General features: G+C 53.4%; 1 protein-coding gene across 1 annotated transcript in view; it reads right to left on the reverse strand.

The window, feature by feature from the left end:
* The window catches only part of SRRM3 (serine/arginine repetitive matrix 3), an 87,765-nt gene extending 73,158 nt beyond the window's left edge, over positions 1-14,607 (reverse strand). Inside the window, exon 1 of the mRNA XM_065418571.1 lies at positions 14,384-14,607. Within this exon, the coding sequence (XP_065274643.1) occupies positions 14,384-14,607 (224 nt within the window). The remainder of the gene's footprint in view (positions 1-14,383) is intronic.
* Positions 14,608-15,265: the final 658 nt, after the last annotated feature.

Below are 15,265 nucleotides of genomic sequence, written 5' to 3' on the forward strand. Positions count from 1 at the left end.
CACACCCAGCATCCATCCATCCATCTATCCTTCCATCCATCCCCATATACACCCAGCATCCATCCATCCATCTATCCTTCCATCCATCCATCCCCATACACACCCAGCATCCATCCATCCATCTATCTCTCCATCCCCACCACACCCAGCGTCCATCCATCCATCTATCCTTCCATCCATCCATCCCCATACACACCCAGCATCCATCCATCCATCCCCATACACACCCCGCATCTATCTATCCATCCTCATACACATCCAGCATCCATCCATCTATCCATCCATCCCAATACACACCCATTAACTATCTATCCATCCATGCCGATACACACCCCTCTATCTCGCTTTCCATGACCATGGCATCGGGGCCCTTGATTTAAGGTTACTGATAGAAGCCCCATGAAACTCAGTGGCTCAGCCTAGTTCTGACCCCAAGCTGGGCGATTTCTGATGCCTTTTTCTTGGGGTTACTGTGTTCAACCCCAGCCATCCAGGGAAGACTCAGGGGCCACAAGCAGAACGTGACCCAAAGGTTTGCACTGCCTGAGCTCCCCACGACCCCCAGCCAATGCCCCCCAGCTCTGCGTGTGACACAGCCGCCTCCTGGAGAACCACTTCCTGTTTGCAGGGGTGCTGAGCGCCACGTGATGCCAGCAGGCGTCAGGGGGAACTGTGGGTGCTCAGCCTGCACCAGAGTCAGTCCCAGCTGCAGCCTCGGGCCAGCTGCATGGGTGAGACCCACGGAGAAAGCAAAGGGGGGAGGGGGCTTGATTCAGAGCCGGAGCAAAGCTCTGGAGTCCAATGCAGGCGCCACGGTCCCCAGCGCCCCCCTCCCCCGCGCACCCAGCAGCCTCCGCTCGGCGGTTCCACATAAAAACCGGCCCCGGCCCCCCAGGAGGCCACGCAATGGTTCAGCTGCTCTCTGGCGGCTTCATTAGGCCGAGCGCCAGACGCTTCTTCGGCGTCACCTCGAGATTTAAGAGCCCTCTTGTAGCCAGCGTTTTCTCCCCCCGAAGGTCAAGTCACCTCTGGAGCTCCCTTTTCACAAACCCAACGGATCGAGCTCTTTAAGTCACTAGCTGTGAGGCCTTTCCTCCAGCCCCCCGACTTACTCGTGGGGCTCTCCTCTGCACCCTCCCCAGTTTTTCAACGTCCTTAGAAAAATGTGGCACCCACCAGGGCTGGATCAGTTGCCCCGACTCGCCTGTGCTGCATACAGAGGTGATGTCCCCTCCCAGCTCGCTACTCCCCTCTGTGCACTGCTGGGGGGCAGGCTGGCAGCCCGAGGCTGTGGGCCAAGAAAGCTGCAGTGCGGTTATCGACCCCTAGGGAGATTCGGTGGAAAAGAGGTGCAAAGAGGCCTGGGCATGACAAGAAATTGCCAGGACGAGGGTTGCCAGATGTCCAGTTTTTTACCAGAATGCCCGGGCAAACAGGGACCCTGGCGGCTCCAGTCAGCACCACTGACTAGGCCGTTAAAAGTCTGGTTGGTGGGGCAGGCAGGCTCCCTACCTGGCTCTGTGCAGCTCCCCGGAAGCGGAGAAATGTCCCTTGGGCTCCTAGGTGGAGGCGCGGCCAGGTGGGCTCCACGCGCTGCCCCCGCCCCAAGCACCAGCTCCGCAGCTCCCATTGGCCAGGAACCGCAGCCAATGGGAACTGCGGGGGCGGTGCCTGTGGGTGGAGGCAGCGTGCACTGTGCAGAGCCACCTGGCCGTGCCTCTGCCTAGGAGCCAAGGGACATGTCTCCGCTTGCGGGGAGCCCCAAGGTAAGCGCCGCCCCACTCCCACTCCCCCTCCTATGCCCCAACCCCCTTCCCCAGCCCTGAGCCCCCTCCCGCACCCTGTACCCCAACCCCCAGCCCTGAGTGCTCTTCTGCACCCAAACTCCCTCCTGGAGCCTGCACCCCCTCCCAAGCCCCAACCCCCTGCCCCAGCCCGGAGCCCCCTCCCACACTCCGTCATGCAGCCCAAACCCCTCATCCCCGGCCCGACCCCAGAACCTGCACCCGCAGCCCTCACCCCCTCCCGCACCCCAACTATGCCCCAGCCTGGTGAAAATGAGTGAATGAGTGAGGGTGGGGGAGAGCGAGTCACAGAGGGAGGGGGGATGGAGTGAGTGGGGGCGGGACCTCAGAGAAGGGGTGGGGCATGGGGCAGGGCCTCAGAGAAGGGGCGGGGCAGGGGGCGGGGCAAGGGTGTTCGGCTTTGTGCGATTAGAAAGTTGGCAACCCTAGCCAGGACTAGGGGGATTTGGCTCGTTAAGGAGAAGAGCTAGAAAGGTCTTGACGCAGGCAGGGAAAATGATTGAGGGCCTCATGCAAGCTGATCAGTCCCTCCTCTTTGCATTGCTCTGGAACAGCGGTTCTCAAATTTTTGTACTGGTGACCCCTTTCACATAGCTAGTCTATGAGTGCGACCCCCCCTTATAAATTAAAACCACATTTTTATATATTAAACACCATTATAAATGCTGGATGCAAAGCTTGGTTTGAGGTGGAGGCTGACAGCTCGTAACCCCCCCCCCATGTAATAACCTCACGACCCCCTGAAGGGTCCCGACCCCCAGTTTGAGAACCCCTGCTCTGGAATATGGGAGCAAGGGGATACTCAGGGAAGCAGCAGGGCAGTGAATCTAGAGCCAGTCAGAGGCAATACTTCCTCATGCAGCAACTTGCTGGTTAGCGGCTGCAGAGAGCCATCCGGACTAGTGCCAGGGTTAGCAGAGTGGCACAGGGCAGGCCGGTCCCTTTAAGAGGCTGTCGGGGTTCAGCTCCGACACTGGTGTTGCCTACAATTCCCAGGGTCCCTCTGAGAAGTCCCCAGCGTGCCTTCTTCTTGGGCTGCTCCCAGGAACAGGGGCTGGTTGAAGCCTTCTTAAAGGGGCAGCTTGCTTTGTGAGAAGTCCAAAAGGGACAGTTAATCTAACGGCTGTTGATAACATTTGGGGCTAGGCAAGTGAAGAGAAGGGCGATCGTCGGCCAGGCAATGATCGCAAATATTCCCTTCTCCCGCCAACATGCACAGCCCTGACCAATCGAGCAGGGGCATTGGCAGCACCTTCGTTTTCCTCTGCAGCATCAGGCACAAGCAGGGCCTGGCTTGCAAATCAGCTAGACCCACAAGCTGATCCGGCGTGTAAACCCCACCCCTGCCATCACACCCTAATTCCTTCCCCAACACAAGTGGGGCAAACTTCGTCCCAGGTCTAACCCCCACTGAGGTCAATGAAACTCTGGCCCATGCCAGCTCAAGGGTGGGACAGGAGTGCTGGCCTTCTGTGGACATAGTCTGGAGTCATCTCTGTAGGTTGTGCATGGTGTTCGGAAAGGCCGTAGCACAACAAGGAGGAAGGACGACACAGTGGTTAGGTCACAGACCTGGGTTCAAGTCCCTGCAGACTCCCCGTGTGACCTTGGCCAAGTCACTTAACCTCAGTTCCCCATCTCTAAAGTGGGGATAAAGCCCTGCTCTGCCTCACACGGGTATTATAAGGCTAGGGATTTTACAGACTCTGAGGCACTCAGATATTGCTGTACAGGGACCATGTAAGTACCTAGATAGATCCCTGTTCAGTGCATGGTTGTTTGCTGACTGGTGTCAGAAATAATACGGAGGCAGCCTACAAAGGGAGCAAATGTGGCATCTCCCGAGTTGCTTGGGGTTTTGAAGCAGGGGATGGAGAAGCAGGAACAAACACGTTGCGGGGGGGGGCTATCCTCAGGGACACAGTTAATTCAGGTCTTCAAGGCTTTGGCTTTTATTAACGGGACGCTGAAGAGTGGGATTGTAGGAGCTGGGTCTCAAGCCCTTTCGATGGAGCCTTCTGGAGAAGGCAGGGCCCTGGGACTCAGCAGACCCGGGTTCAGGTCCTTGTTCTCTCTCCGACTCCTTGCTCACTCTTTGCCTCAATCGCCCATCTGGAAAGCAGAGGTAATGATCCTTCTTTCCTCTAACCTTCTTGTGTTTTTCAATTCTAAGCCCCGTGGGTCAGGGCCTGTCTCTTACTCACAATGGGGCCACGCTCCAAGTCTGGGGCGTCTAGGGTCCTCATGCAGGACAAATGATGAATGATATTACCTCAATCTGTGGCTACGTCTGGAGTGAACAGGTCACAACTGCATCCTACGCAGCTAAGGATGCCGGCTTCTAAGAGCAAATTGCATCTGCTTGGTGACAGATCTTCTGTGACTAAATTGCTTGGTAACAAAAAAAGCAGAGCGGGGACTCAGACGCTCACTTGTCCCCTTGAATGCGGTCTGTACCTCCTGTTAGTTCCATCTCTGGCCTGCCACTCTTCTATATACTTACAGTCTGGCTTGTTGACTAGTTAATGGACAGTGACTGAGCTTTTCATGGAGCATTTTGTGCCTCTCTCAAGCGGATTCTTTCCATTGGGGCTGAAAGTTTCTTGTTTCCCTTCCCAAATTAAGCGTGTTAAATGCGAAACATCTACCCGACGGGAAGGTAGCAGGGTTAAAAACAAAGCCAGGAAATGCAGAAAAGAGATACAGAGGGGAATGTGCAGTGTTTACACACACTTCGATACTCTAAGCCAGATTTTCCAAAGGACTCTGGCCCAGATCAAAGGTATTTAGGCACCTAACTTCCACTGATTTGAGGGGTCCGGGCCTCTAGGCCTTGGGTGCATCTGGGTGCTGAGCCCTTTGGAAAATCTGACCTTATGTGTCCCACGGGGACTTGTGGGGTGCTGAGCAGTGTTTAAAATCAGGCCCTTATTTTGGCACCTAAATGGGAGTTAAGCACTGCTACAAATCTGGCCGGGTGGGTGCTGAGATATGTACATCTAGTCCTGCACTGATGGGTATGAGTGAAACACCAGAGAGAGGTTATATTTCGTATTCCTTTTTGTGGGTGTGCACGCTAACGTTTTCTGTTTATTCATTATTATTCTAGTAGAGCCCAATAATAACGATGCCTAGCTCTTACATAGCAGTTTTCACCAGTAGCTCTCAAACCACTGGGGAAACTGAGGCACGAGGGGTCGGAAGTGACTTGTCTAAGGTGACCCAGCAGAGCTGAGACTAGAATCCAGGTTGCTTGAGTCCCACTCCAGGGCTCTATCCCACTAGACCACACAGCCCCTAGGAACCCAACACAAGGATCAGGGCCTCAGTAGGTGCTGCACACAAAGAAACCAAAAATATATATATACACTCCCTGCCTTGGAGATCTTTTGCAGTGCTGAATCTGCTTCATAAAATATACTTCACTCTCACAGAGAAATCTCCATCCATGGATTTCAAAGCACTGAACAGAACAAAGACAGCCTCATTATCCTCATTTTGCAGCTGGGGAAACCAAGACACAGCTTGGTTAAGTGTCTGGCCTGACAAAATCCAAAAGCCCAGAAAACACCCCTGATTGGGCGCAGATCTAAACAAGAAAATGTATACAGCCAAGCATTTCTCTAGGGGACAGTCTTGCACTGGCAGGGAGATGGACTGACTGAACAAGTCCCATCTCTAAGGTCTGTGATGCTATGCTATATACCAGTAGGACACACCTTGTTAGATTTGAGAGGATCTAAAGAGCTGAAAGCTCTTTGCATCTCATCAGAGGAGACAATCCCCCGCTTGTTTGTAGCCCCCAAAATCTGGAGTCCAGGATGGAATGTCTTCAATCCACCTCTCAGGATGCCAAGGTTACAGCCAGAGACCTGTGCTGGCAGCTGTATTGCTGTGGTCCAAAAGCAGCCCCCAGTGGTCAGTGAAGATAATCCCGTCTCTATCTCCGCTTCCCTCCTCCCTTCTTTAAAGGTGACCTCTGCAAATCTTCTGACCTGTTTCTCCTAGCTGTAGCGACACGCACTGAACAGCAACATGGCCGAGCATTTCAGCACATTGTCAGCTAAACAGGACCTGCCAAATAACGCACAAATGGGCGCCCTTGCAAATCCCGGACAGCAAATTGGGTGCCGAATAGTCTATTTGCATGGGCCCTGTTCAGTGATTTGGGCACGAAGAGGCACAAAGGCAGGACAACCACAGACTTCCCAGCTGTAACTTCCACTGTAACCTGAAGCTTCTCAAAATGCACTTGCTGGCAAAGGCAGAAATATAGAGCGTGAAACACCTTTAGAAGTCAGAACACGCTTGTCAGTTTCGATTCAGGAAGCCCCTTGCCCAAAGAGAAATGGCAATCAGCCAGTCACACTGGAGAGCCTGCCCTCCCTTCGCCATTCAAAGCTAAAATTCAGATAATCAATACAGCAATTTAGAAAAACTCCAAAGCAAGTTTCTCAGCCGGTCTCTGTCACTCACAAAACCACGACCGCTGGAAGCTAGGGCTGGTTCTGCTTTTCGCAGTATGGCTTGCTTCGTGCTGTGACAGTCTGTTGATTCAAAGAACAGGCCCCAGGGTCAAGGACGGTTCTATCGCAGGGTTTTATATTGCCGTTCATCCTCATGCCACCTGGGTGCCAGTGTTCCAATAAGGATAAACTTACATAGGTCAACTTTTCATTCAAGATCTAACAGGGTCCCTGTTGTGAGTGCCAATTATGGGAGAGCCACAGGGTATGTCTCAGTGCAATCCGAGGTGTGACTGGGGTGTGTGTAGACATAGCAGCAAAGCTGTGTGGCATGAGTGCCGCTGTGACTTCACTGCTACTGTTAGTGGTGCTAGTTAGACCAAAACTAGTTTGGGTTTGTCTACACATGCTCCATTCACACCTCTGACTGCACTGGAGACAAACCCCAGACTGATTTAGGGGTAGTTGGTCAGGGATTCAGGTTGACCGCCCGGTATCCGCCACCAGGCCATCAAAGGTTTTGGACCCATGTTATTTACTGGGGAACAAGTGATCCAGGAATAGTTTCGTTTTTTATAAACGTTGTTAAAAACTCTCAAACCTAAAAATATCTAGAAAACATCTCTCCAGAGCTGAGCTTTTATTAACACTGCTAAATTCAAACGATCAAAGCAAAATCAAACAAATTAGTCGCAGTATTGGATTGGAGCTGAATCATCCAATTAGTACTAAAAATAATCAATCTTATGTAAATTCTAAGGAGTCTAAGGAGGCGGCTCTCCATTCAGTTCTAGATCCCAAAGCTCAAGATCAACCTCCAAATACAACTCCCCTAAAAATAAGGACCGAGAAAACTCCCAGCACAACTTGTTACTCATAGGCCACTTTCCGTCAGTAGATTTCAAAGCGCTTTACAAAGGAGATCAGTGTCATTATCCGTGTTTTACAGGTGGGGAAACTGAGGCACAGAGCAGTGACGTGACTTGCCAAAGGTCACCCAATGGGCTAGTGGCAGAGCCAAAAATAGAAGCCAGGTCTTCTGAATGGCAGGCCACACCCCCTCCTGCAACAAAGCCAGCTGATTAAACGCTTGCTGATCAGCGACATGAAAATAAAATCAAACTTATACCATCAGTGTGACCATCTCCACTTTCTTCTCCACTAATCAAACCAGAGACATATGTTCTTAGGCTTCCTGGAAGCAAGGCGATTACAGTGCCCTTTCTATGCTGGACTCGGACGACAAGTCCGACAGCTTATCTTCCGAAAGCTACATCTCGACAGAGAAACGCTACTTGAAAGATCATCAAGATGAACCTACTTAAAATGAAAACAAAGACATTTGCCGGGAGGTCCGCGTGCCCGCTCAGCGGACGTGGGCCGGGGAATTTTCCTCCACAGGTGCAGAGGAAACCCCGTGGCACTGCCCATCCCAGCCCTAGGTCAGTGCACTGACATCGTGGCAAACCCACCGTTCCCTTGGCCACTTCTCCGCTGGCCCAGCCCTAGCCCCCGCCAGCCCCGGGGGGGAACAGTGCTCCGCAGTGAGCAGGGACTGGGACACACGTGCCAGGCTAGGTCCAGGCAGGCTGTCCCCAAGCCATGCCACAGTGGAAGTGCATTGGATCTGCTGGGTCAGGCTCTGAGCCATGGGGAGAGGCAAGTAACAAGAATCTCTCTAGAGCAGGCCTGCACAACATGCGGCCCGGGGGCCGCATGCGGCCCGCATGGGATCACTGTGCAGCCCGCGGGGGGTGAGTAGGCAAGCGGCGGGTGAGGGAGGGGGACTGAGTAGGCGAGCAGGCAGGCAGTGGCGGGGAGTGAGTAGGCGAGCCGGGGAGTGTGGGGGGCTGAGGAGGCAAGAGGGCGGGCAGTGGCTGGGGGGGGGTAGGTGAGCCGGCGGCAGGGGAGGGGGGGCTGAGGAGGCGAGCGGGATGGCAGTGGCAGGGGGTGAGTAGGCGAGCTGCGGGAGGAGGGCTGAGGAGGCAACCGGCGAATCGGTGGCTGACCTGTTCTACTGATCTGGTCTGGCTCCCATCCCCTCTCCAAGGGTTGCAGCTGTCTGGAGGTGCCTGCCTTCCATGCCTACCTCATTCAGTCAACAGGGCAATTGATTACAAAGTGGGGGGGAGATCTTATTCTACTTCTAGCAAAAAGACATTTTTCTTTTACCTTAATTATACTACCTTAGGGGCCCGCTATAACATATTACCGAGGTTCAATACTGCTGTTTCGGTGGGGAGGCGCTGGGGAAGGAGGGTTTGTTTCCGCGGGGCAGGCAGCACTGGGGGGGAGTGTTTCCGTGGGGCGGGCGGCGCCGGGGGGGGAGGTGTTGTGTTTCGGGGGGGGCTGGGTGGCACTGGGAGGGTTTCGGCAGGGCCGGGGGGGGGGGGGGGTGTTGGCCCTCAGCTGGTTTCTTTGGAGTAATATGGCCCTGGCCGCTTTACGAGTTGTGCAGGCCTGCTCTAGAGGGCTGTAATTCTGACCATGGTGGGTGGATCACTGGGTCCAGGCAGAAGCTGTCACAGTAGAGAAGAGAGGGGGCCTGGCTCCAGGGAAGTTTCTATTGGGCGGCTGGACACAGACAGACCCTGTGGTTCTCTCTGGCTCTGCTGGCCACAGCCAGAGCTGCCTAGTGACACCACGGGCTCACACTTCAGCTCGTGTCGCCCCATGCAAGAAAGGAGCGAAGAGGGAAAGGGAACAAAACATCGAGGGGGGAAAGAGCAGGGAGGTGGTTTGGATGTAGATTTGGGTCTGAGACGGCGCTTGGGTTCCAACGTGACCGCAGCAAGAATCGCGCCTTGCTGCTGCTGGGAGGTTTTGGCTGAAGAGGGCAGAAATTTCACATAATCTACTGGCAAGATGCTTGCCATCTCCCCTCCTTCAGATCTGACCCAGACCCACAAGTGTGGGAACCCGGATCCCAGACACCAACCCTGCCCTACTCTCCAACACTCAGGGGAGTGGGGAGAGTTGGTTTGAGGTTCCTTTTTGGCCCCATCACTACAATAGCCGCGATGTACATACCACACATAGACAGCCCCCTACTTCCAGCCAAGCAGCTGCATCAGGCACAAGGACCAGAGTTGGTCCTTTAGCCAGAGATACACGTTTTTAACTGAATCACTTGAAAAAACTACCAATCCATAAAGTTACATTTCAGAGGGAAAAAACACCTTTTAAAACGAGGTAGCAGCAGCGTTTGAACCATGCCCCTGCCACGCTAAAAAAGCAAGAGTCTCTACCCCTTGAGCTAAAGCTCCATTAGCTTGTAGCAGTAGTAGGCTCTTATATTCTTATGCTGACCAACCACTAGAGCGCAGCAAAGCCCCGCCTTGTACTAGTGGCGGTTATGCGAATTCAGACTCCTTTTGTTAACCTAAACGGAATCAGTTCCAAGGCCCCAAAGGCTGCTGGGTTCTCCTCAACCCCAGAGCCAGACTGGGCTCAAGGGATTTCGATGATGAACAAACATATGGTTTGATGCATGACAGGAAAGAGCTCAGATGACGAGCATGGTAGAAGCATCTGCATAGAACAGACTAGACCGGTCACTACATTTTCCCCATGTCGTCCACCCGCCGTTCCACGGACGGGCTATCAAAGCCAGCTGCCCTGGGCTCCGACACAGACCTGCCACCCATAGGGTTTCCCTCTCACCTCGGCTGCTATTTCTTGTTACAGCCCTAATGCAGCAGAGGCAAGACAACGCAAGCCAGGCCTGGGCTGGGGGTGAGGAGGGCAGGCGAGCCCAGAGGGGCGAATTGCACCCAACGTTTGCCTTGGCTGCTGAGCGTGAAATTCAATCTCGCCCGGCACTCAGAGCATGTCAAGTGCCTGCCACTTCTGCCCCCCTGGAGGCCAGGGAATAATTGAAAAACTCAATAATTTATCAGCAACTTTCACCAAGAGCAGCGGTAAACAAAGCAAGCAAAGAAACACCCTCTCCCACCTCCACTGTAAACCAAGCCATGGAGCATTCAACTGCCTCCCAGCTGCATTATTTTCTCCACAGCCTCTTTCCCAAGCCCTGCGAACTACGGGAGAAGGTCAGGGCTTCAAAGCATCGTTTGGCTGTGGCGCAGTGCAGGGGCCCCCGGTTATATATCGAAGGCCGGGCACATGTCAGGCCCGGCCCGGCATCAGCCATTGGGGTGATGTACTGAGCAGGAGCAGAGCTGACACGGGCTCTGGGGGACGTCCTCATGGAGAGATTCAGGGCTTGCAAGTTTGACACGGATAGATCACTTAGATTCGAATCTATGCTTAGCTCCCTTCTACGCCGGCCATTGCACTGAGTTGGAGATCTCGCTTTAAACGCAGTTGCAGGGTCTAACCAAGGATGTGGCCAGATCAGGTTTCAAACAGGGTTTCTAGTGCAAATCCCCACTTAGGTGGTGAAACCGAGCTAGAAACGAGTTTAACCGGCAGATCAGAATCCCTGCTGCGGTGAGCGGAGAGCAGAACGTTGCCCCCGCTGAAGGCTCGAGGACTTCTCTTGGCAGAGATACACTTTGCAACATAAACCCACGCAACGCACCACCCCGTTGTGTACCCAACTCTGGTACTGATGTGCTTGTCCCTTAATATCCGCATGCCACAATCTTTGCTGCATTTAGCCCCACAGCACCCAGGAGAAGCAAGGCTAAGCTATTACCCCCATGGTACAGACAGGGAAACTGAGGCACAGAGCGATGATGTGACTTACCCAGTCTGTGTCTGAGAAGAGAATTGCACTTAGTGCTAGCTTCTTGCAAGCAAGCAAGGAAACCACTGAACCATCCTTCCACACATGGAGGATAGGCCCATCAATGGCTATTAGCCAGGATGGGCAGGGATGGTGTCCCTAGCCTCTGCCAGAAGCTGGGAATGGGCGACAGGGGATGGATCACTTGATTCCCTGTTCTGTTCATTCCCTCTGGGGCACCTGGCATTGGCCACTGTCGGTAGACAGGATACATGGACCTTTGGTCTGACCCAGTGTGGCCGTTCTGATGTTCTAGTCAATGACTCACAGCACAGGTAACTCTCAATCCTTTTTCACTTCAAACCCGTCTTATTCCTGCAGCACTGAATCTAACCTGAATCTTGCCAAAGGCACCGTGAGCACTGGGTGTCAACAAGGATCAAAGCCCAGTTTTCAGAAGAGATTAGGGCCAGATAGCCACGTGCTCAGTGCCCACTCGCTCCCACGTGCCCCTTCTCTTGAAACTCTGGATCCTACGTGCATGAGGCGTTTGGCCTTTGTTCTCGGTAAGACTTTCTGAGAAAGGCGCCCCCTCCTCTCCGCCCAAGAAAAGGGAGAAGAAAATTTTAGCAAACAGAGAAAACATGCATTTCTACAGCCCCGTCTCTCAAAAATACCTTCAGGCATTCCAGCGGGCCTGTGCACGGAGACTGAGGACTCCCACCCATACGGAGAATTTAACCCAGACAGGGAACAACTGGGGCTGAAATATGCATAATTAGACAGTGGAACTCATTGTCACTGGATGCGGCTCAGGCCAAGAACTTAGGAAGAATCAAAGAGGGATGGGATATGGATAACAAGACTATCCAGAGTTATAACGGTTAATGTTAATACATTTTTGGAAGGGATATTAACCTTCCTGCATCAGGCCTTAAACCAATCCCTAATTAGGATGAGACCTTCATGGGGGGCAGATATCTGCTATGGTGGGGTTTCCTGCACCTTCCTCTGAGACATCGGGTGCTGGGCGCTGTCCGAGACAAGATCCTGGACAAGGTGGCTCATGGGTGTGATCCAGTCTGGAGTTTCCTGTGTCCCTAATTGAAATATGATCACCAAGCTCCTTTCCCAATGCAAACCACACCCTCTAGCTTGCCCACGTGTGCCCTGCTTTCACTGGGATGCTGCCCTCACTCAGTCTGCTGGGCATTGCCTCTGGATTCATTCCTGTGGCTGAACGTTGCCCGGATTCTCCAGTCCCATCTACGCCCTGATAAAAGATACACCCTCTGCCACCGTGCTGCCAGCCAGCGAACCTGGCATGGGGCCGGGCTTGCTACAAAGCTCTCCGGACCAGCCTTTGGCGATGGAAAGATGGAGACAGCCTCTCTCCATGTGTGAATGCCCCAGACTGGCAGCTCCAGACAGCTCTGGGTGTTGTCAGTGCAGATGACATCTTGCCTGCCTACCCAGCTGGAGAAATGCCTAGGGTGGGAAGCTGTCAGAAAAGGCTGGGAGAAAACGACAGAGATGGAAAAGAAGGGTCATGTGTGGAAGAGGCAGACGGTTCCCCTGCGATCAGACAGAGAGAGGGGATTCAGAACCAGGAGGCAGCCACTTAGCCACCTTGTAGCTTCTAAGCAGGACAGAAAAACACGGACACGTTACGTTTTGGGCTAACAATGCGTCTCACTGCCCGTCCGTTTATCTACCTGTCTCTGATCGTACCCTGCAGTGCACCCACCGGCCTGGGCTCAGTAAGATCTGGCCCCAAAATACTTTGGGGCAGATCTCCTGAGGGCATAGAGCAGGAGGGCAGTCTGGACGGAGGAAGAGGGAACGGAGAAGAGACCCACATGCTAGTCATCTGGGTGGCGGCATTCTGGATGAGATGGGCCATGGGTCTGATCCCTGTGTTCCTGGGAGAACATGATGTGCTCTGAGAGGTGCACGAGCAGGATCTGGGAGCGTCGGGGTGGACCGTGGATCTGCCAGGACCTCTGGTTTGGTAGCAGCAGCTTAGCCTTGGTGCTTTCCCAGTCTTACACCCCATAAGGGAGAGAACCCACCGCAGGAACCACCCTGCACCCCAACCTCTTGGCCACTCCAGCCTCTCCCTTGCTTCCTCTGACTGACCACTGGAGTGGCAGCATGGTCTGCACGAACGGGCACGGGGCTGGGAGATCCTGAGTGCTAATCCTGGCTCTCTGTGCTCTTGGGCTAAGTCACTTTGGCCCAGGTCTTGGGGCTCCTAGCTTCCATTGAAATCAACAGGCGTTAGGTACCTAAGCCCCTTGAGGAGCTGTCAGGTAACACTGAGCTGGAATGAGGCAACGGCCAATGTTTCCAACCAGAGGAGCCACAGCTTAGTCTCCAAAATCCATATTTAGCCACAGATTTCAGAAATGCCTCTGGGAGTAGGCGCACAAGCCCCACTCAAGTCAGTAGGACCTTGGCTCCTAACTCACCTCGGCACTTTTGTAAAACCCACCGACATTCAGCCACAGGGGCCTTACTTGAAGCCCCTATTTTTGATCCTTTGGGCCAGCATCTGTCGAGCACTGGGGATGTATAAAGCACTAGACAGCTGCTACGTCTTTAGTCCCAAGGCCTCCTGCCCTCAGGCTGTAACATAGATTCATAGATTCTAGGACTGGAAGGGACCTCGAGAGGTCATCGAGGCCAGTCCCCTGCCCTCATGGCAGGACCAAATACTGTCTAGACCATCCCGGATAGACATTTATCTAACCTACTCCTAAACCTCTCCAGAGATGGAGATTCCACAACCTCCCTAAGCAATTTATTCCAGTGTTTAACCACCCTGACAGTTAGGAACTTTTTCCTAATGTCCAACCTAAACCTCCCTTGCTGCAGTTTAAGCCCATTGCTTCTTGTTCTATCCTTAGAGGCTAAGGTGAACAAGTTTTCTCCCTCCTCCTTATGACACCCTTTTAGATACCTGAAAACTGCTATCATGTCCCCTCTGAGACTTCTCTTTTCCAAACTAAACAAACCCAATTCTTTCAGCCTTCCTTCATAGGTGTTCTCAAGACCTTTAATCATTCTTGTTGCTCTTCTCTGGACCCTCTCCAATTTCTCCACATCTTTCTTGAAATGCGGTGCCCATGAGCCGCCCTGGCCTAGACTGTGGTGAGTGGTGGAGAAATCCAGCATGGTCTAGTGGATTGAATATGGGGCTGGGGACAAGGGATTCCCAGGCACTGCCCTGCTGTGGGTGAGGATGGCCAATGACCTGCTCTGGGATGTGATGTACTGGGTTGCAGGTGGCCTGGCTCTGATGGCCTCTTCGGAGAGCAGTGTGCCTAGTCTGGAGTGTATGGTGTGGACTTTGCTAGGGGAGAAACGGTCCCCCCTGCCACACTCAGGAAAGCATCCCCCTCCAGAAGGACATCACTCACCCTTGTTCCTCCATCATCTCCTGCAGCTCCATGCACTTCAGCTCCACCCGCCGCTTCCGCTCGTGATCCAGGATCTCCCGGTGAGCCTTTTTCACCAGGCTGGGCTCCACCAGACGCACCTCCTCCTCCGGCTTGTGCCAGGTGCCAGAGGCGCCGGGTTGGGGAAAGCCATTGGCCGCCTCCTGGGGGGAAGGCATCTTGGCCCCGTTATTATATAGGGCCATCCCAGCGTGTGCCCTCCGACTCCACAGCCCCTGCGAGGGATAGAAACAAATTCATGGTAAGTCATTTCCAGCTTCCCTATCCCCAACCAGGAGGGAGGGAAAAAAATACAGCTGAGCATTAAGCCACTCTGCTAAATTAATACTGACAGCTTAATGGGGGACGAGCTGTTCTAATCTGCTTCTCAGCACATCGGGGACGCACGCCGGCAGCCAGGCAGGGCGGCTGCTGTTAAGTCAGAGAGAGAAGGAGATTCTAATCCAGGAGGGGTCCTGGAGCCATGGGGCTGCAAATGAAAGGGCAGTGGGCACAGATCCCATGTCATCCAGCAATAAAAGCATCACGTGAAAGACCCTCCTTCAACAGGGGATCCCATCCCTGGACCAACTGCAGCGAGGTCCAGATTGGTTGGCTTTAGAAAGTGAGGTCCCACTCAGCAAAGAGACTGTAGAAGTAGCATCTGGGTTCATCGTGTCAACAGGATTTTCAGCTCAAACCTGATCAGTTTACTAGCAAATGCCTGGGATCTGAGAGTCAAGCTGGGTTCTTTTCTTTCTTGCACATCATCACCAGTAATCAAGGTTCTGCTGGCCAAACCATGCCGTTGGTGACATCTGTGCAACCCCATTGTCTTCCTATTTGCCCTGGATCACAACTCTG

This window comes from Emys orbicularis, chromosome 17 (genome assembly GCF_028017835.1).
Source record: "Emys orbicularis isolate rEmyOrb1 chromosome 17, rEmyOrb1.hap1, whole genome shotgun sequence".
Lineage (NCBI taxonomy): Eukaryota > Metazoa > Chordata > Testudines > Emydidae > Emys > Emys orbicularis.